We start from the raw sequence: 21,447 nt of genomic DNA, 5'->3' as shown, positions 1-21,447 counted from the left end.
GAGAGAGAGAGAGAGAGAGAGAGAGAGAGAGAGAGAGAGAGAGAGAGAGAGAGAGAGAGAGAGAAGGACAGACCTTCAAATTAAGAAATCTTAGGTTTTGTCTGGGGCACATGTAATATGTGCCACAGACAAGTCATAAAACCTCAGTGCCCTAGGCAACTCTATGAAGACAGTAAATTACAAATGAATTGAGCAGTCAAATAAGCATTTATTAATTGGCTACTCTGTGCTAGGGATTGTGCTAACTGCTAAGGCTAAAAAAAATAAAACAAAAGACAATTCCTGCTCTCATGGAACTCACAGTCTAATGGGGGAGACAGCATGCAAACCACTATGCACAACACAAACAAAATATATGCAGGATGAACTAGAAATAGTAGTAGGAAGACATTAAGGAGGAATCAAGAAAAGCATCTTATCGAAGATGGAACTGCTCTTAGGACATGATGAAAAACAAGAGGTGAAGACGAGAAGGGAAAGTATTCCAGATACGGGAATTAGCCAGTGAAAATGGCCTGAGTCTGGAGACAATGTCTTGTGTGAGGAACAACAAGGAGGCCAGGGTCCCTGGATTACAGATTATGTAGGAATAGAGTTTGATATAAAAGAATGAAAAGGTAGGAGAGAGCTAGGTTGTGAAGTGTTTTGAATTCCAGAAGATTTTATATTTAATCTTGGAGGTAATAAGGAGTTCCTGGAGTTATAGAGTGTCCTGACCAGGCTGTTGCTTTAAAATCAGCTTGACAGCTGAGTATAGAGTGGTATAGAGTGTGGGAAGAGGGAAGGACACCAGCCAGCAGACTATTACAATAGATCAGGTGTGAGGTGATGAGTGCCTTCACCAGGTGGTAGTGAGAGAAAAGAGAAGGGGGCACATACAAGAGATGTACAAAAGTAGAATCAACAGGCATTAGCAACAGATTGGATATGGGAAGTTAAGAGAAAGTGAAAGGTTAAAGATAACACTGAAGTTTCAGTTTGGATGAACAGAAAGGCAGTGGTGTTCCTAGATAGTAATAGGGAAATTAAGAAGGTTGGAGAGTTTGGGGGAAAAGATGTTTGGGAAAAGTTTTGGACATGTTGAGTTTAAGATACCAAAGAGATAACCACTTTCCCTACAGATTAAGAAAGAGGTTAGGGCTGGATAAGTAGATCTGAAAATCATCAGCATGGAGATCATAACTGAAACCATAGGAGCTGATGAAATCACTCATAATGAGTTTACATGATAGAGGTTCCATGAACCAATTAGTGGTCTGCCCAAACTATCTAGCCATATAGGCAGACATGATCCAATTGAATTTTTAAAATATTTGTTGAACATCTACAATGAACCAAGCACTTGAAAGTCTTTTATTCTAACTCAACACAAATTAGTGTCTAACTAGGTTAGATAAATTGATTAGAACATGATGTGAAGGAAGTTAAAGTGACAGTTCTAATTCCCATATGGGCCAATTAGCTTCATTTTGCTTCATGGCCATACACTGCCTTGGATCAGTTATCGCAGAAATGTTTGCCACCAGAAACAAGAAATACTGAGTAATTTTGAATGGTTCAGTGCATATCTATAACAATTTCCAGAAAAAAACCCAGCAACAACTCAAAGCCCATTTCCTATTAGCATAAAATATAGAACAATTCCTCACTCTGCTTATAACAGAAATACAAAGGTATCTGCAATTATTTCCAGGTGCAAAATTTTCAATACAATATAGCTTTTAACTTATTTTAATTAAAATAAAATGCTATATAGTAAGTTTGAAAGAGTTATAAAAATCAATCAATAGAAATATAAGAGGAAAAAATCATGATTGTTTTGAATCTATCCAATGGTATATTAAACCCCACCATGTTCTGTCTCTGACAAAAACATCTAGGATTATTCTTTATGTCAAACTTAGAGATAAGTTACATGATCAAATATTCTAATTTCCCTTGCTATTCCATTATGGATTTTTCAGGCGTGAGTTTGGCTAAATTTTTTGTCAAGCTTTACATTTTTTCAAATGGTACTCTCTCAAGGGGAATGATTCAATTCAACTAAGCAAATGTTTCCATTGGGCTGGAACCAATTACTACATTTTGTATAATTATAACTCTACTTCAAATGCAAACACAGAGAACCATTTCTAAAGATTCATCATTTACATTAATTAAGACCTACCTATTCTTCTACAGGTGAGAAGTTCCATACTAACTGCTAAGTGGCATTCTAAAATAGTGGTCCCTGCCTTCATGGAGCTTACAGTCAAGTTCTAGAAATTTATTACCTACTATTTAAAATCATGTTTTTTTTGGTTTTTCTGTCTTTAATGAATTTTCTTCAAGTTTTTATACTAGTTTTAAGGATTTATTAAACCGTTCATGAAGTTTCAGATTTTTATGGAATTAAAGAGTTGGAAGGGATCTCCCCTCAATTTTCAGCTGAGGAGACTAAATCTGAGAGAGGTTAAGTAACAAGAGGAATTAACAGGCTAACCTTTCCCATGTTATACCATACTATTACTCTTGTCTAGGCACACTCCAATTTATCCATCACCTTCTTTATGAATTATGAGAATAATTTAGATCCATAGGGCAACACCACACACCAAGAAGCTTGAAAATTCCTGAAGTAGGTAGCAGTAGCATCTTCATACCCTCTCAGCACTACTCCTTTACTTAGATCACTCAGAAGAAACTGAATTAAACTCTACAACCCCTACACCTCCTCATTTACATCTTTAGAAACATTTTGTGAATAGGAGTACAAGAGAAGGGCTGCCCATGTATAGCAAGAATTCCCCCAGAAAACTATAGGCTGAAGTCCTGGTGAGCCAAAGTATTAAAAAGTTAATGAGACCAGATTTAGATATATAAGTGGAAAGAACCTTATAAGCCTTCTAGTCCAACCTCATTTTACAAATTAGGAAACTGAGACTCAGAGATGTTGGCAAATTTGTTCAAGGTCATTTGCCCAAGAAGTGACAGGCAGCAGCTGACTCCAAATTCAATGCTCCTTTCCCTCTAGCATGCTGTCTCCTAAGTCTACCCTTCTTTCTATATCCCTGGGCAGTCTACATTTCCTGTAGAATGAAAAAAGTGGAAAATAATTCTCAAGTAAGCAGACATCCCATACCCATGAGACATCAACTCTCAGACAGGTAACTTCCTATGAAATTAGGTACTTCGTTCCTTAGCATAATCATTCCCACTACTCTTCCTTTGAGATAAGAGTCCCTTAGAGTGCATTTTTGTTCTTCTATCATCCCTGACAGGCCAAGAGAAATTTTTTTAAAATATTTTTTTTTTGCTTGAGGGAACTAATTAGTAAAGCCTTAGTGATTCATCAACTTTATCCTCCCTTCTATTTGCATAAGGCTTCAAAAGTCTTCCTACATTCTGGGTTAAATAGTAATACCATTGCCGAGGAGCATTACTTCTTTATGCATTCTCAAAGTCTTTGTGGGAACTAAGAAAACATAACCCTGACTTCAAAGAGTTTACAAGATTGGACACACACAGAATATGGGCCAAATGTGCCAGCATGCCTCAACATACTGATGCTAGGTAAGGCAGATAAGATATGAATACACAGCCACAATACAAGGATGGAACATGGTAGGTAGGTGACACAGTAGTGAGAGAACTGGGTCAACAGTTGAGAAGACCTACTTAGATGACTTCATTGCTCCCTCAAATAATTAATTCTCCTGAGTGAGAAGTCAATCAATCAACAAACAATTATTAAGTCAGGCAATGTGCCTGGAAGAATAAGAGGATGAAAAGAAGATGAGGAGAAGGAGGAAGAGGAGAGGAGAAAAAAGAAGAGGAGGAAAAAAGTGGGCAAGATATAGCTAGACTTGAACTTGCTGTGATGGCTCCCTGTTGTTTCTAATGGCTCCTATAAATTGCTGAGGCCAGTAGCCTTGAAAATTTAGGCTTGTCACAGACCAAGAGATTTGAAACCAGGGATCAGGAAATGAAAAGGTCTCCTACACCTGAGAAAATCAAGGCCATCCATCCCTCATCTTGAGCACCCTTGCCTCCCTATTCTATATCTCATATCCTGTTCTTGAAATCTTCCCAAGATATCATCATCACTCTCTTTCACTTTTAAACTTCTAGACATCTAAATATGCAGTCTTCACTATCTCACTATTCACTCACTCATTTCTCAACCCTTCATTAATAATCAATATAAAATGCCCTTTCAGAAGTTACCAGTGATCCATCAGAATGTAAATTCCATGAGAGTAGGATTGCATCATTCTTTGTATTTGTATTCCCAGTAATTACACCTAGCAGATGTTTAAATAAATGATTATTAATTAATCTTCTCAATTACTAAATGTGTTGGCTTTTTCTTGAACTTTCTTTTCCTTGACCTTTCTGAACTTTAACATTGTCCATGCAACCGCCATCTTGGTTATTCTCAGTCCTCTTTGGTTTATGTGTCATTGCTTTTTCTTGGTTCTCTTACCTATAGGACTATTGTTTCCCTTGCCATATCATCATCCTCCTTCTACCTCTAAGGCTTGTTCTTAGACCCAATTCTAACTTCCTCAGTAATTTCATCAGCTCCTATAGGTTTAATTATTATCTCTAAACAAATGACTCCCAAATTAAATATCTAGTCATATTATACCTTTATGTGAAAGTTCAGTTCCACACCTTGAACTACTGGCTGGACATTTTTTTTTTAATCCCTTAACTTCTGTGTATTGGTTCCTTAACTTCTGTGTATTGGTTCCTTGGTGGAAGAGTAAGGGTGAGCAATGGGGGTCAAGTGACTTGCCCAGGGTCACACAGCTGGGAAGTGTCTGAGGCTGGATTTGAACCTAGGACCTCCCGTCTCTAGGCTTAGCTCTCAATCCACTGAGCTACCCAGCTGCCCCCTGGACATTTCTATATGGTAGGCATTACAAACTCAACATGAACCAAACTGAGCTCATTTTCTCTGACCTTTCTTTCTCCATCCTTCTCTCTGTTCAAAACACATCCTCCCACATACCTAGGTTTGTAAGTTTGGAGATATCTTTAACACTTCTTCTCCCTCACTTCTCATATTAGATCAGTTATTAAGCCCTCTTAATATCTCACATCTGTCTTCTCTTCATTCACACTGCCATCTCTCTAGTTAAGGACTTCAGCCCTTTTAGACTGTGTGTAATTGCAACAGCACCTAATGAGTTTCCCTAATACTTGCCCTCCTTAATCCATCCATCACACAGCCACCACACTATATAAACATCCATGTTTATTTATCCATTTATTTATTTATCCATTTATTCCTCCACTCAGAAATGTTCAGTTGCTCTTTATTATCTCTCAGATAAAATATGATTCCTTAGACTGGTACTTAAGTATCTAAAATTTGATCCCAAATTTTCCTACCTTCCATATTATTCCAGTTCAAACACTGTCCATTTCAACCAAAATGGCAAACTTGCTATTCCTCTAACCCTTAATAAAAGCACCACATACCTGCCCTAGCATACCCAGTCCCTTATCCCTGGAATACACTTTCTCCTTATCTTTGTCTTTCAAAATCCTCCTTCAAAGTTCCTCTAATTCTTAGTTCTCACTTTGTTGTTTAGTTATTTCTGTTGTGTCTAGCTCTTCATGGCCCATTTGGGGTTTTCTTGGCAAGGACACTAGAATGGTTTGTCATTTCCTTCTCTAGCTTATTTAACAGATGAGGAAACTGAGGCAAAGAGTGCCATGACTTTCCCCAGGATCACACAGCTAATAAGTGTCTGAAGTTAGATTTTAACTCAGTCCCTCCTGATTCCAGGTTTGGTGCTCTATCCTCTGTGCCATCTAGTTGCCTCTAGTTCTTACTACTTCCTCATATATTCACAGAACTAGAGTTCTCCGTGCTCTTCTTTATCCCCCTCATTCTTATCTTGTACAATAATCGATAATCGAGAGGCACCGTCCCCTTCCTGACTGAAGATCTTTGATGGAAGGGACTATTTCATTTTAGCCCAGGAATCTTCATCATTTAAGATAAAGCCTTATGCATCATAGTCTCTCAAAAAGTATTTGTGAAATTGAACTGAACAATAGGCAAAATGGAACCCCTAAAAAGTTTTGAGCATAGGAGTGTCATAAACAGATTAAGAAGATTAGTCTCATGAGGTTGTTAGAATGAATTGAGAGAAGGCAAGAATGGAGTTAGAAAGACATAAATTAGGGAGAGAGAAAGATAGGGATAACTGAAAATATATTAAATTCACATATTATTTTTAATTATTTGACTTTTAATATACTAAATATTAAAAGCAATAATATATTTATAGAGCATTTCAAAATTTTCAAGGTGCTCTACACTTTGGGGGGGACCCTCAGAACTCTATGAGGTAAATACTTCAGGTATTATTCCATTATTCCCATTTTAGAGATGAGGAAATTGAGGCTCAGAGAAGCCATGTGCCTTGCCTATGATCATAAAGCTAATAAGATTCAGAAACAATATTTGAACTTGTCTTCCTAACTAAATCCAACCCTGTCACACACTGATAGACATCTTTATCTGCCCTCACACCAACTAAAAACATACAAAATTTAACTCATGAACTCACCACTTACCTTTTTCATTAAACATGTCTCTTCTCTGTCTCTGTCTCTGTCTTTCTCTGTCTGTCTCTGTCTGTCTGTCTGTCTGTCTCTCTCTCTGCCTCTCTCTCTCTCTCTGTCTCTGTCTCTGTCTCTCTCTCCCCCTGCCCATAAACACACAACACACATACACACATATGAGTTCTTTTCCCTAAGGGACAAAGACACAAAAATAAAAAGGTAACTAAAAAAGATAATTACAAAGAAGATTAAGCTGTATCAGTAATGACTCAAGTTAGTTTTTATATGAGCTCAGAAAAAGTTAAGTTCACTTGGGGCTAAAGAATTTAGGGAATAAATCACTGAGGAAGGAATACATTAAAATGTCTTAAAGGGTGAGTGTAATTCTTATATGTGTATAAAAAAGTATTTCAGCCAGGAAGGCTGGTGAGAGAGCAAAGGCAGAGATTGAAATGCTTACGGCAACTTCAGTAGACAGTGATTCAAAAGTGACTAAGGAAATTTGCCTAAAACTAGAGTTGATTATAGAAGAAGCAATGGGCACTAAGAACTGCAAGGTAGGCTAAGTAAAGGGTGTTAAATTGTTTGGGATTTTATAGGAAAAGGTTCTCATGGGGAGCTAAGGTGTAGATCTCAGAAGAAATTTCCTCTACCAATGCAAATCCAAAAATTTTCTGTGACACAGAGTCTTGGGAGCACTTAATAATTAGGTGATTTGCCCATGATCACACATCTAGTATGTGAATTCAGGTCTTCCTGACCCTGAAATTATTTGTCTATCATATCATGCTGCCCTTCTAATACATGTTAGGGAGCTTAAATAATCAAGCCTTTAACTAGAGCTCCAAAAAGTAGTAAACTGACCATTTCTAGTCTCATCTCTTCTTCCTGGCAAAGATGTTAATGAGCAGTAAGCTGACACTCTGGTTATATAGAGAGACACTTTCTGGTCTGGTAAATCCCAAAGCCAGATGGTCTGTACAGCTGGTATATGTATGGTAAATCTACAGGGTCATTTTTGCTTTGAGAAGGCACCGGAGTGAACAAGAACCTTTCCTCCCCTCGGGGAAGCCCTCGCCAATGAAATGAAATTAGAAATGGGAGTGGGTCCTCCAGATCTCTGAGGCCAAGATAAGAACATATCAGATATCCCACAGCACCTGACCCAGACCTTATCTAAAACCTGGACAGACTTGTGTCTGTCTGTCCCTAGAGTTAACAACTGTGGTTAGAAAGTCAAATGTGACTCATGAAGTGTGAAGCAGAGAAATTTCAAGATTCATCACAGCCTAGAGGAACCAGATTGAGTCTTGGGACAATGTTTCACAAATGTATGTATCCCTTTGGCACAATGACTTCACACAGTGATGCTGACAACAAGTACAATGACAAGGACAAAGGAATGGAAGCATACATTCTAGTGTGGTCTACAGCTAGTATTATTATTAGAAGTGTTTTCTACAAAACTATGCCACAAAAAATATTAACCATCCAACTGTACAAATCAAAGATTATGTTACTTAAAGATCCCTTTAAATAGCCAGTTCTTTTAGCACCATGTTATAAGGAGATTTTAGGATGTAATAAGGGAATCTGCAGGATGTAATATGGGACTGAAGCTAGGGGTAATAGCTTATTGGAATAGAGGATAAGCACTGTGGATAGGGGTTTGTGAATCCCTAAGGCAATATAGTGGATGAGGAAGGTACAATGATGAAGGTTGGTAGTTGAGGTGGTAGGAGAAATAAGGGAATGTCTGAGTTTAGGGAATATAAACACTGAGGTACCAAGAGTTGCAAGGGAGAGGATGAGTTAATCTAAGGCAGGCAACAACAGCAGGGAAACACAGACTGGGACCCAGGTTAGAGACAAAACACTGAAGGGAAACAGAATGAGCCCTTCAAGTAAAAGGACACTTTACAGAGCCAGGTTAGAGCCAGCCAAGAAGGGCTTGAAACTGACTTGAGGCTTCTAGTCAGTTTCACAGGAAGTGACTAGAGGAAGTACTGAAATTACACTTCCTCCAAAATGGATACCTTCAGCTTCCCTCAAACTCCAGAGAGTATGTTATTCCTCTCTCTCCTCCTCCCTCTCTAACTAATCAATTAATGAAGTAGCCAAAGGGTTTTGATTAAGACCAACGGGGTTATTGTCTTTTAGGGTAGATTGGGAACGGGTAGAGGATACAAGGTAGCCCTAACAGCTGCTTAGAGAAAGCTTCAGGTGGGGGAAGGGAAGCAGGAATGTGAGACTGAATAGGAACCAGCCTACTTCAGCCCGAGAGGGTTTGTAGCCAAAAGGGGTAGAAAAGCTGGATACAATGATTCAATAAGGTAAATTTGTAACAAGGGTAAACCCTATTTGACTAAACTATCACAGATTTGAACTAACTCTCAGATCTACTCTCCTTTCCAAACTTCTCAGACATTCAGGTAGGGAAAATGAAGGTGGGAATAAGGTAGGGGTAGGGAGATTCAAAGGAATTAGCTAAATTAACAATTTTAAAAGAAAAGCTGCAAAACATAGGCCAGGTTTCAATCTAAAGAAGGAGCTCAGATGGACCCTGGTTCTCTCCACGAGTTCCCAGGACCAACTGCCCTTTTCCCAAGATTCTAAAACCCTCCTTAACTGATGGAAGAATTCTGCAAAGCCTGCAAAACTGTTATGCCCCCTCTATGCACCACAACCAACATGATAAAAAAAAATTCTATTTACATAGTTTTCAGAAAACATTTGTTCCTTAAAATGATAAGGAACACTAATCAATTCAAAAACTCAAGTAAATCAGTAAATATTTATTAAGCTACTTTCATTCTTCACCTCCATTTGTGGGTTTTATGCCAGTGTTGCTAGATTAAATACAGAAGTCACAGTTACAATAGTTAAAACCTTCGAATAACTTTATTTTTTAGGCACTAATGTTTTGAACCTCTGGCTTACACATAATATCAAGTATCCAATTAGCCTTTCCAGCTGGTACTGGGCTGTAACAACTTGTCACCTGAGATAAAGGCCTATTAATATTACATGGCACAGGTAACAGGAATCTCAGTGCAGGTAAGGATAACCAGCAATGAGGCTTGCTCTATAGGCCATACTGTCTTGGATGTGGTTTTTTTATTCCATCATCCCTTCTGCTTCCTACCACATTTGACTATGGATCTCCTAATGCTCCTTTATCAGAAGTAATCTAAAGAAGTTGGGCCAGCTAGCCATGTGTTGTTATTCTGGGGGGTTACTGGACGCTGTTCTCATTTTACTCTATTGTGAACAAATAAAGGAGAGAAGCCTGGCCATTACAAAATAGAGTACTCATAGTGAGGTAGAGCTGCCAGTGCATGGAATGCTGGGTCTGGAGTCAGGAAGGCCTGAGTTCCAACATGGCCTTAGACATTTCATAGCCATGGGACCTTTAGTTAGCCACTTAACCCTGTTTGCCTCAGTTTCTTCATCTATAAAATAAGATGAAAAAAGAAATGGCAAACACTCCAGTGTCTTTACCAAGAAAACAACCAAAAATGGGGGGGGGGGGTCACACCTATGTGAATGAATGTGGAGTAAAATAAGCAGAACCGGGAGAGTTACCCAGTAACTGAAATATTGTGGGACCATCAAATGTGATAAGACTTTGCTACTCTCAGCAATACAATGATCCAGGATAATTCCGAGGGATTTATGATAAAGAATGCTATCCATCTCCAGAGAAAGAACTGTTGGAGAAGGAATACAGATGAACACATATGATTTATCACTTGTTTATTTGGGTATACGATCTGAGGTTTTGGTTTTAAAGATTACTTCTCTTACAAAATTTAATAATATAGAAATATATTTTGAGTGATAATACATGTGGAATTGCTTGTCAACTCCGAGAGAGGGGTGGGAAGAAGAGAGAGAGACAACATGAATCGTGTAACTTTGGAAAATTTATGTGTAAATTTGTTATTGGGATAAAATAAAGATAATTTTTAATGGGAGTCACAAAGAGTCTGACACACCTGAAAAATGACTAAACAACAATAAGATTCTAAGTTCGTGGGATGGATTAATCAATCCATCAACTAAGCATATATTAATCTCTAAGTATCGTGCTAATAATTGAGGATACAAATCAATAAATGAAATAATCCTTACTTTTGAGATGCTAATATTTTCTCAGGGAAGAGAAGAAATCTCCTTCCTGTCCTTGAATATGATGGTACAAACCTTGTTTACACAAAAATCTGGAAGCAAGTTAGGAGTTGTTCTTTAAAATATATGGTGGAGGGGGCAGCTGGGTAGCTCAGTGGATTGAGAGCCAGGCCTAGAGACGGGAGGTCCTAGGTTCAAATCCGGCCTCAGACACTTCCCAGCTGTGTGACCCTGGGCAAGTCACTTGACCCCCATTGCCTACCCTTACCACTCTTCCACCTATAAGTCAATACACAGAAGTTAAGGGTTTAAAATAAAAAATTAAAAAATAAAATAAAATAAATAAAATAAAATAAAATAAAATATATGGTGGAAGTGAATTAGGTTGTCTCAGGATTCACCTGAACTCAAGATAGTGTATTTCAGATGGTGGGAAGAAAGATCTTTTTCTCACCATCTAGTCTTGGCTTAAAACATTCTTTGCCATTTCAAGTCTGAACATTTCCTAAATAAGAACTGTCACCAAATGTAGCAAATTAGGATAATCAAGGCGTGGGATAAATAATCAGCTCCTTTGAGAATAATCATAGGAAGCAGAATGTTGAAAGAGTATTTATTCCGGAATCAGAGAAAAGTCCTGGGTTCAAACATGGTTCTATCACTTGCCATCTGGGTCATCTCAGCCAAGTCACTTAACTAACCTCAGTGGGCCTTAGCTTCTTTATGTATAAAATGAAGATGATCTTTAAAGTCTCGTTTAGCTCTATGATCTTCACTAGGAAATGACTAAGGCTGTAAATGCAAATTCCCTGAAGCCAGCTTGGTACAAGGGAAAGAAAACTAAAGTTTGTAGTCATAGGACCTGAGGTTCAAATTCCAGCCCTTCACCTATTACCTGTGTTTTCTAAGGCAAACACCATGACTCTCTGGTCATTGATTTCCTCATCTGCAAAATTAGGAGGAAGGACTATATACCTCCAATTCCAAATCTATGATACTATGGTCCTTCCAGATCTTTCTCTGATCCTATCCAGATCTTAGTTAGCAAATACTTTGTAACCCTGAAAACCTGTGTCAAAATCTCCTCAAGGTGAATAATATTAATCATATTATACTTATCTAGCACTTACTACGTACCAGGCACTGTGTCACTTTATAAATATTATCTCAACTCATTCTCACAACAACCCTGGGAGATAGGTATAGTACTATCCCCATTTTACAGTTGAGGAAACTGAGACAAAAAGAGGTTAAGTGATTTGTCCAGGTTCGCACAAACAACAAATGTCTACAGTCACATTTGAACTCAGATCTTCCTGCCTCCAAACCCAGCACTCTTAATCACTGTGGCACCTACATGTCCCAAATTCTCAAGACCACTTGAAATAATACAGCTATTCAAAGTTGTATGAGATGTCACAGTATATTATAAAGTGGTAGTCAAAAAAAATTGATACTAGTTAAAAATAAAAAAGTAGATCAAAACAGACTAGATAAGCAAGAAACAGAAATACGTGGAAAAAATAGCCCAAATTTTGACAGATTAAAAACCATAAAATACTGAAATATATTCAAGTGGACAAGAAGTCAAATGGGAAAACTGGAAAGCAATATTGTAGAAATTAGGATTGGGTCATCATCTTATACTACATCATCTTATACTATAGTGTAAGTATATACTTATATAAAGCTCAAAAAATGGATACAAGGACATGATTATAAAAAGTCAAAATAACAACAAAATAAAATCAGATACCTTTCACAATGTTAAAAGAATTTTTAATTAAAATAAACAAGTAATAGAGATCATGAAAAATAAAACAGACAAGAAACTGAGAGGTTATTTAACTTGCCCAAGGACACACAGCTAATAAATCTCTGAAGTCAAATTTAAACTCAAGTCCACTGCTGCCTCAGTCCTGGATGGGGAAAAAATGTCTGCATCACATATTTTATAAAAAAAATCATGACATGCAAAATATATAGAGAATTGCTACAAATATATTGAGACAAAAGGTGATCACACAAGAATAAGGAAGTTTTCAAAAAGGTTACATCAGCAGAGTTAAATAAGCATAACCAGGAAAACACTGAACACAATTAACAGCAATATTGTAGAACAATTAAATATGATAGACTTTGCTACTGACAACAATACAATGATCAAGGACAGTTCTGAGGGACTTATGACAGAGAATGCTATCCACCTCCAGAGAAAGAACTGTTGGAGAAGGAATGCAGATGAAAATATATGATTTATCTCTTGTTTATTTGGGTATATGTTTGGGGGTTTTGATTCTATAAGATTATTCACTAACAAAAATGAAAAATATGGAAACGTCTTTTGTGTGATAATATGTGTGTAATCCAGAATAAATTGCTTGCCAGCTCCAGGAGGGGGAATGGAAGAAGGAAGGGAGACAATCTAGATCATATAACTTCTGAAAACTTATGTGGAAATTTGTTATTTAAAATGTTTTTAAAAAGAACAAAAAAGCTACATCAGAAGTTTTAAAAATAACTACAAAATATCTATGTCTACATAAAAGTATGCTCCAAATCAACAGATAATAAGAGAGATACAAATTTTTAAAATTCTAAGTTTTAATTTGCTCCATGGAAATTAGCTAGTAAAATAATAATAATCATTGTTGACAGGACTGAAGCATAATGGAAAGAAGGAAGGAACAGAAGAGAAAAATGAATATATAGTTCTATATGTTTGCCAAGTGTTTATATACATATGTATATACATAAAATTACATTTTATTCTCAATATAATCCTGTGTACTCTTATTTTAACCATTCTGAAGATATGGAAACCAAAGCGACAGAGATAAAGTGACTTTCCCAGGCTCACAAAGCTAATAAGTATCTGAGGCAGGATTCAAATTCAGGCCTTCTTTATTCCAAGTCCTACTATGCCATCTAGCTATTAGGATGCCAACAGTGGGAAGATAAAGACACTTTGAACAGGAAAAGAAGATAAAGGTCCTCATTAGGAAATCAGACCTAAAAATAATTTCCATAGACCCTCCCAAATTTCACAGAATTTTCATTCAAACTATTCTTGTGCCATGGGAGAATTTCTTTGGATGAAAATATCTAATTCTGTAGGAAAACACCAAAAATAGGATTTTCTATAAGAATTACAGATACCAAATACATTGCAAAATGCTTCTTGAATGTTAACCTGTTCTCCACTGGGAGATTTCAGATAATCAAGTGTCTAGCAAAATATATACTGCCAGGGGCAGCTGGGTGGCTCAGTAGATTGAGATTCAGGCCTAGAGACAGGAGGTCCTAGGTTCAAATCTGACCTCAAACACTTCCCAGCCATGTGACCCTGGGCAAGTCACTTGCTCATTGCCTAGCCCTTATCACTCTTCTGCCTGGCAGCCAATACACAGTACTGACTCCAAGAAGGAAGGTAAGGGTTTTTAAAAACAAACAAACAAACAAACAAACAAATAAATAGAATAAAATAGAATAAAATGAAATGAAATGAAATAAAATATCTACTGCCTCCTAAAACTGTCTCAATTTGTAATAATAAGGATTCATACTTTTATAGGTCTTTAATGATTACAAAATGATTTCATCACAACTCTGTGAGGCAAGTAGTTAAACTACTTCAAATTTTAAATTTTGCAAATAAAGAAACTGAATTTCAGATAAATTAACTGACTTGCCCTTTGTTACACAGTCATAAATCCCTGAGCTGGGACATACCTGATATGAAGCTAGCTATACTGTCTAATTAAGATATTCTCATGGCCTTTAATCTTGTAGGGCATTCTGCCAGAGTATCTTAACTAGGGCTGAAAACCCATTAAGTATTCTAAAGTTAAGCCTTATTATCCAATTATAATGCCTAGGAAATTTTTCCTTTTTAAATTAGAAAGAAAAAAAGGGAAGGGTCTCATCAGCAGTATCACTTAAGCATCTTTTCCTTACCCCATGTATCTTGTTGCATATCAGCTGTAAAGGACATCTCCCCAAGAGCATTCAAACTAACACCATCTCAGATTTCATCCCATAACTATCAGGATAGTTCCTTCACTGAAGGAACAAAAATTGAGGCCTTGGATGGGATAATCTAATTCTATCTTACATGTCCCTTGGCCCTTGGAGAGGCTACTTAATTGACTGGTCTTAATTTGTTCATCTATAAAATGAACAGGTTGGATAAAATCAATGAATTTATTTAAAAAATATCATAACTCTATTTCAATACCATTGTTTTCCTTTGTCATTCTATGCATTTCATTTTATGTCTTTAAAAATATTTCTGTGGAAAAGTTCATAGATTTCACCAGATTGACAAAGGAGACCACAATACAAAAAAGTTTAAGAATGTGATGATCATTTTAATCCATTTCAACTCTAGTCTTCTATGATCTCTGATCCTCAAAGAAACTGGTAGAAAAAAATTGTACAAATGCTTGTTGAGAAAACCTTGTTTTTCTCCTCATCTTTTCCAAAGGTTCAGATTTAAGGCATAATCTTAAATAATAGGAAACCAAGGAATTCCATCCTTCTAATTCCATCTCATTCCAAATAGACAGACATAGGAGTGCCAAAAGATTCTCCCTATTATTCTGTCTTAGTCATTATCACTGAAGGATGTTAAAACTGTGATGCCCTCTGAAGAGAAAGCAGTTCCTGTTTTTGAAGTTACTGCTAGGTTTGGGATTTGATCTGCTGTCCCAGTTTTTTGTGAGAGGTATTTGTTCACTTCTTAACAAAGGAAACCAAGGGTAATGGATAGGAAGAAGGAGTGAAGGAGTCTGCAAATTATGAGGAAGTCACATCTGTTTAATATACTCTCATTCAAGAATAAGCTTTCAGCCCAAAATAAAATGGTCTGCTATATTTTATTTTACTTTAATATATGAACAAGTCAAAGCTTTCCTTTCCCCTATTTTTCAACAGAAATCCACAACTGTTTACATGCTTTAATGCTTATGTAGGAAGACTGAGATATGAAAGAAAAACTATTTATCATTTGTTTTCCTTTTCCATTTTCCTCATTTTGCTTAGGGAAAAATGAAGCTTGAGCTTGTCTCAATTCTAAAGAATGAGCCAACAAAAATGCACTGGATTTAATTCTGCAATTCTTAGTATGACTTCCATATTCTCATTAATCAAGCATCTGTTTGAGGAGTGCTCCTTTTTGACATGATCCTCACTAGACATGAGAATAATTTCCATGACAATGGCTCACAATGACAGCCTAAAGATTAAGAGACAGAAAAGAAAGCTGCAACCCATAAAGAAAGAAAAAGAATATTGTGAGAATATTTCTTCTAAAAATTAATCTAACAAAAAATGAAAGCAATAGCAACATAGCATTTGAGAAATAAAAGAATGATTCAATGATGGAATCATCATTTCAATGATGAATCAATTGTTAATGGAATTCTTTTGATCACAAAACACATCCAAGCTCATAAATGATAATCCCAGAGTTTGAGGGTGTGGAACATTCCTAGGATAAAGGGGGCTCTAGAAGATAATGGGACAAAGTTGAGAAAGTTAATTTGTTTTTATGAGGAGGCAACCTGTCCCATAATAAGTTTTCTTGGCGCAGAAATCGTAGCATAGGTTATATTTTAAAGGGAGAAACATTCCTAACCTTGTAATATTCTTCCCAAATCCCTTTCATATAATGGAAGCTATGAGGATTACCTAGGAAACCATGTGGGAAAGACTGGTTTCACATAGTGGTATTTTTCCTTACTAATATCTTACATCTTGAGAAAATTCAGCAGAGAAAGGAGGCAGGAAAAATCCAAACTTTTCATCCTGAAAACGCTCAACAGAGAAAATCTAACCTTGCTAGTAAAGGAACAGGAAATACACAGGAAAGTTAACAAATTCAGAAACATCTGTTTAACTTTACTTTGAAGGATGAGCCATGCACATATTGATGCTTAAGAAATTACTATCTTTTGGATGGGATGATGAATGTGCCTAGGCAATGTACTATAGTATAGACAGATTCATTTTAGGTCCGTTTTCCAAAATGGCATAATGAGTGATCAGCAGAATGGGAGGTGGTGATTACACTGTCTCCTCACCTCCTGCCTCCAACTGTGAATAAGTACTGTGGCTCCGCTGATACAGAAGAAACAATTATAATAACACTACTTCATTCTCAATGCATGAGCCCTGGAGAGCTTCAATTGCATTTTTATTTCTTAAATGGTACAAGAATGAATAGCTCTGATTTTGTTTTTAACGGTGATAAGGAGGTGGAGCAAGGGTAGGACATCCAGGTCTTTATTTCTCCAGTATGCTGACTTACTGTCTTTGTCATCACCACACAGATCACCCTGGATACAGTATTTGGCAAGAAATACTGACAGGCTAATATCTATAATAGCAGCGGTATTAAATAAATTGTAACTAGCACATCAACAAAGAAGTCACTGGGGACAGGTGGCTGTAATTAAAAAAAGAAAAAAAAAAGGATAGAACCTCAAGGAAGCTTAAGACTTCAAATCTGACATTGTTACCATTGTTCTCCAGCATGTAACTAGGGAATATTTCTGAGCAATGGAATAAAGAGGTGCCCCAACCATTACATGACCTAATATGCCACACTTGGACTTACCTACACTGGTAGGAAATATATCTTCATTATTGATTTGTACCTCAATCCAGTCCATGAGAAGGTTCATATATTGGGGGGCTGGCAGTGCAGTGGGTTTCTTGTACTTCAGGTCGTCCTGCCACCGGTACTCATATTTCGGGCCCCCCGACATCACGGGGCAGGTCCTCTCAGTACAGAACTCACAGATGGTGCCATAGATCAGGTTGATCCGGTTGAAGAAGTCTACCACGTGAACAGCCACCCAGTCGTTCTGGTCTTCCCCGCTGGGCAGCTGCACTGCCGCCTTCAGGTCCACCCCAGAGTTCAGAGAGGCTTGTGCCCTCTTGTGGAGTTCAAACCTCTGCGTGCCAGGCTCAAATTTGCGTTTGGGCCGAAAAGTCTTGTCTTTATTGAAAACCTGCTTTAGGGCTATTGACATGGTCTTGTTGTCCTCTTCCCTTCTTTTGCAGGAGGCAAAAAGGCACCAGGAGCTTTTCGGTGATATGTCACAGGTCAGGAGAGTTTTCCACTGCCAGCCCTCAGGCCCCAGTCTTGCAGCCACGGTTCCAAGGCCTTTTAGATGGCCCCCACGCTCTTCCTCTTGAAGGTATTCCCAAGAGACCTCATGTTCCTGAATCTAGAAAGGAAAAATGTATATCTGAGAGTCTGGCTTACACTCAATCCACTTTACTATCATACGGTATGAAAGGTGAGCTGACTAGACTTTTATCCCCTAGATGAGTGTTAGGAGATTGAAGTTACCCATCTGTGAGGCTGGGTTATTTGTTCAAACAATCTGGGCAACTGGCAAAAAATAAAACAAAACAAAATTAAAATAAATAAATAATGAAATAAAATAAAACAAAACCAAAAACAAAATAAAACCTTACACTTTCATAGGTGAATAAGTATCAAGTCTTTGCTAGATTTTATCAATGTCACCACAATCTAAAGACATTTCTCAAAATATCTTTCAACGCGATGATGTGCTATACTTCGTACGGGAAGATGACTACAACTCATAAGGAGGGCAGTCAACTTAAGCCATTCTTTCTTCAATGGAAATCCATTTGTGTTCTCACCATTTTCTTACATGGTCCTCCCTTGTGACGAGCAGCACATGTTATTAGGTCAAAGTATAAACTGTGACCATTGAACAGAGAGAAAAAACTGATTTGTTTAGCGAATCAAATTTTTGCCTTAATAACATGTGAAAAACCCAAAGAGTCAAACAAATCCCAGATTTCTAGATGTATGTCATCTAGGTAAGGTGGGTCACTGTAAAGTATACCAATTCCTGAAGGAAAAAAATGGACAATGACTACAATGATGTAAATAGAAATGAAAATTACCACAAAACAACGGAGTAAATGTTGCAAAATTTCAGAGAAAAATGCATGACCCCAAAGAAGAGATAAAAGAAGACAGCTCTTCCAACTCATTTGCAGAAATGAGTGATACATGGGTGTAAAACATTGCATAGTGGGCAGCTAGGTAGATCACTGGATTGAGGGACAAGACCTAGAGATGGGAGGTCCTGAGTTCAAATGTGACGGTAGCCACTTCCTAGCTGTGTCGCTTTTTTATCTTAGAACCAACATATAAAATTGATTCTAAAAACAGAAGGTGAAAGTTTAGAATTTTTTTCTAATTAAAAAAAGACACTGCAAATACTTTCAAGTAATTTTTTAATGTTTTGACTTTACTGGGGTTTTTTTGCATCTTCTTTATATCTCTTAAAAATATTTGCTATATAAAACAAAGACAGAACCAGAGAAATACAGAGAGATATTTACGTAAAAGCAAAAACTATCAATATAATTTTATTTTTTTAATGGAGTACTAGATGTTAAGACGGAAGACCTGGGATCATATCCTACATTTAATACCGACTCTATGGAGCTTTAGGCAAGAGACTTATTATCTTCCCTCAACCTCAATTTCCTTACTACTAAAACAAGGAGGTGAGGGAAAATTAATTTGGAGGTCCTTTCCAACTCGAAATCTCTGACATTATTGTACTATTCTTAACAATTTGTGAGAAGGATTGTGTTACTATGATATATAAATCAGGTTTTTAAATTTTTTGCACATTAGAATATAAACTCCTTAAGGTTAGGGGCTATTTTTTACTATTGTCTTTCTATGTCTAATGCTAGAACATAGCGTTGCATAAAGTAAAAATTTAATAAAGGTTTGTTTAAGTGAACTGGAGTTGAGACGAAATTATGATGTTTACTTCTTTTTTCATTGAATAACATTACAAGGGGAAGGGCTCAAGTGATTGCATGAAATTGAAAAACTTTTGCACAGACAAAATAAATGCGGCTCAAATGAAAAGGGAAATTATTGATGGGGGGGAAACCTTTGCAAGAAAAATCTCTGATAGGGGTTGATAACCAAGCTATATAGGGAATTAACCAAAAAAAAAAAAACACAAAACTATAGCATACCATGGATCATTTCCTGGTCAAATGTTTCCTGGTCAAAAGACAAGAACAGTTTTCAAAAGAAGAATTGTAAATAATTTGCAACTATATGAAAGACTGCTACACATTACTAATCAAAACAGAAATGCAAATCAAAGGAACTCTGAAATTTCACTTCACACTGAATACACTGGCGATGATAAGAAAATATGAAAAGATAATGAAGGAATATTTATTGAAAAACAAATATATTATTAAATAGCTGGTTGTACTGTGGACTGGTTAAATTATTCTGAAAAGCAATTTGGAATTATACTTTTTTTAAATGGGGAGATGCATTTATATAGCACATACTATGTGCCAGGCATAATACTAAATCATTTACAAATATTTCATCTGATCCTCACAACAACCCTAGAAGGTATATGTGATTATCTCCATTTTACAGTTGGAAAAACTGAGGTAGACAGAGGTTAAGTGATTTTTCCCAAGATCATAGAGCTAGAAAAATGTCTGAGGCCAAATATTTGAGGTCTTTCTTACTCCAGGCTTGGTATTTTATCCATTGTGCTATCTAGATGCCAATATAAAATTATAATATTCTTAGGCCAAGAGATTCCTGTTAGGCACATATCACAAGAAGTTCAAAGGCAGAAAGGAAAGGTTTGGATATATTTAAATGTACACAGCTACACTTTCTGTGGTGGCAAAGAAATAGAAACAGTGTAGGTGCCTATCAATTAGAAAATGACTAAAGGCATATGACTGTAATGGAATATTCTGCCATAACAATATTATGAAAATTTTAAACCATAGAAAGACATATGATGCAGAGTACAGTAACCAGAGGAAGCAAAGCAACAGACACAATGGCTACAGTGATGAAACAGAAAGTGCAAAAATGCAAAACTAAAGTGAAAATACTCCTTCCCTTTATTGCAGAAGTAAGAGATTTTGTAGAACATGTTGTATATTTTATTAACTTCAATGGTTGTGCCAGTTAGTTTTGATTAACTGCTTTTTGTTTTTATAAGGGATGTCTTACTGAGTATGGCAGGGGATGGAATACAGTCTTAGTTGTGCCATGTAAAAAAAGGTATCAGTAAAGAAGAATGTAAACCAAATTTAAAAAGAAGTAGCATGTCTTAGTGTATAGAAAGCCAATCTGGGTTCAAATTCTGTCTGACTAAAGCCAAGATCTGATGAGTATTTATCAAGTATCTACTATGTATCAGGAACTGTGAATACAGAGATAAAAGCTGAACTGAGCACCCCTGTCCACTTTTACTAATACTGGTGGTTTAGTTTTGAGAAATGTATATACTTTGGAATAATGAAGCAATCTCTTAATTAGTGCCTTGGTTTCTGTGTTCCTCCTACCTCTGCTATAATACTATTATATCAAAGAGGATTAGCCATTAAGCTGACAGGAATGGTAGTTGGTGATCCAGTAGGTAAAGTACCTGTCTTAAACTTTGAAAGACCTGAGTTCAGATTCAGCCCTAGACATTTTATTATTCATGTGTTCCTGGGTAAGTCCTTTAACCTCAGGTTCCTAAACTCTAAAATAGAGGTAATAATAATGCCTACTTACCCACCAAGGTTGTTGTGAGAATCAAATGAGGCAATTATTTGTAGGAAGGAAGAGGAAGAGAGGGAGGCGGGGGAGGAAGGAAGGAAGGAAGGAAGGAAGGAAGGAAGGAAGGAAGGAAGGAAGGAAGGAAG

At 36.8% G+C, this 21,447-nt stretch overlaps 1 protein-coding gene across 1 annotated transcript in view; it reads right to left on the bottom strand.

The window, feature by feature from the left end:
* Positions 1–17,732, bottom strand: part of MOB3B (MOB kinase activator 3B) — a 168,647-nt gene extending 150,915 nt beyond the window's left edge. The window contains exon 1 of the mRNA XM_044679327.1: positions 17,315–17,732. Coding sequence (XP_044535262.1) covers positions 17,315–17,732 — 418 coding nt within the window. The remainder of the gene's footprint in view (positions 1–17,314) is intronic.
* Positions 17,733–21,447: the final 3,715 nt, after the last annotated feature.

The sequence above is a fragment of the Gracilinanus agilis genome, chromosome 1, assembly GCF_016433145.1.
Source record: "Gracilinanus agilis isolate LMUSP501 chromosome 1, AgileGrace, whole genome shotgun sequence".
NCBI lineage: Eukaryota > Metazoa > Chordata > Mammalia > Didelphimorphia > Didelphidae > Gracilinanus > Gracilinanus agilis.
This window is presented reverse-complemented; position numbering and strand designations above follow the sequence as displayed.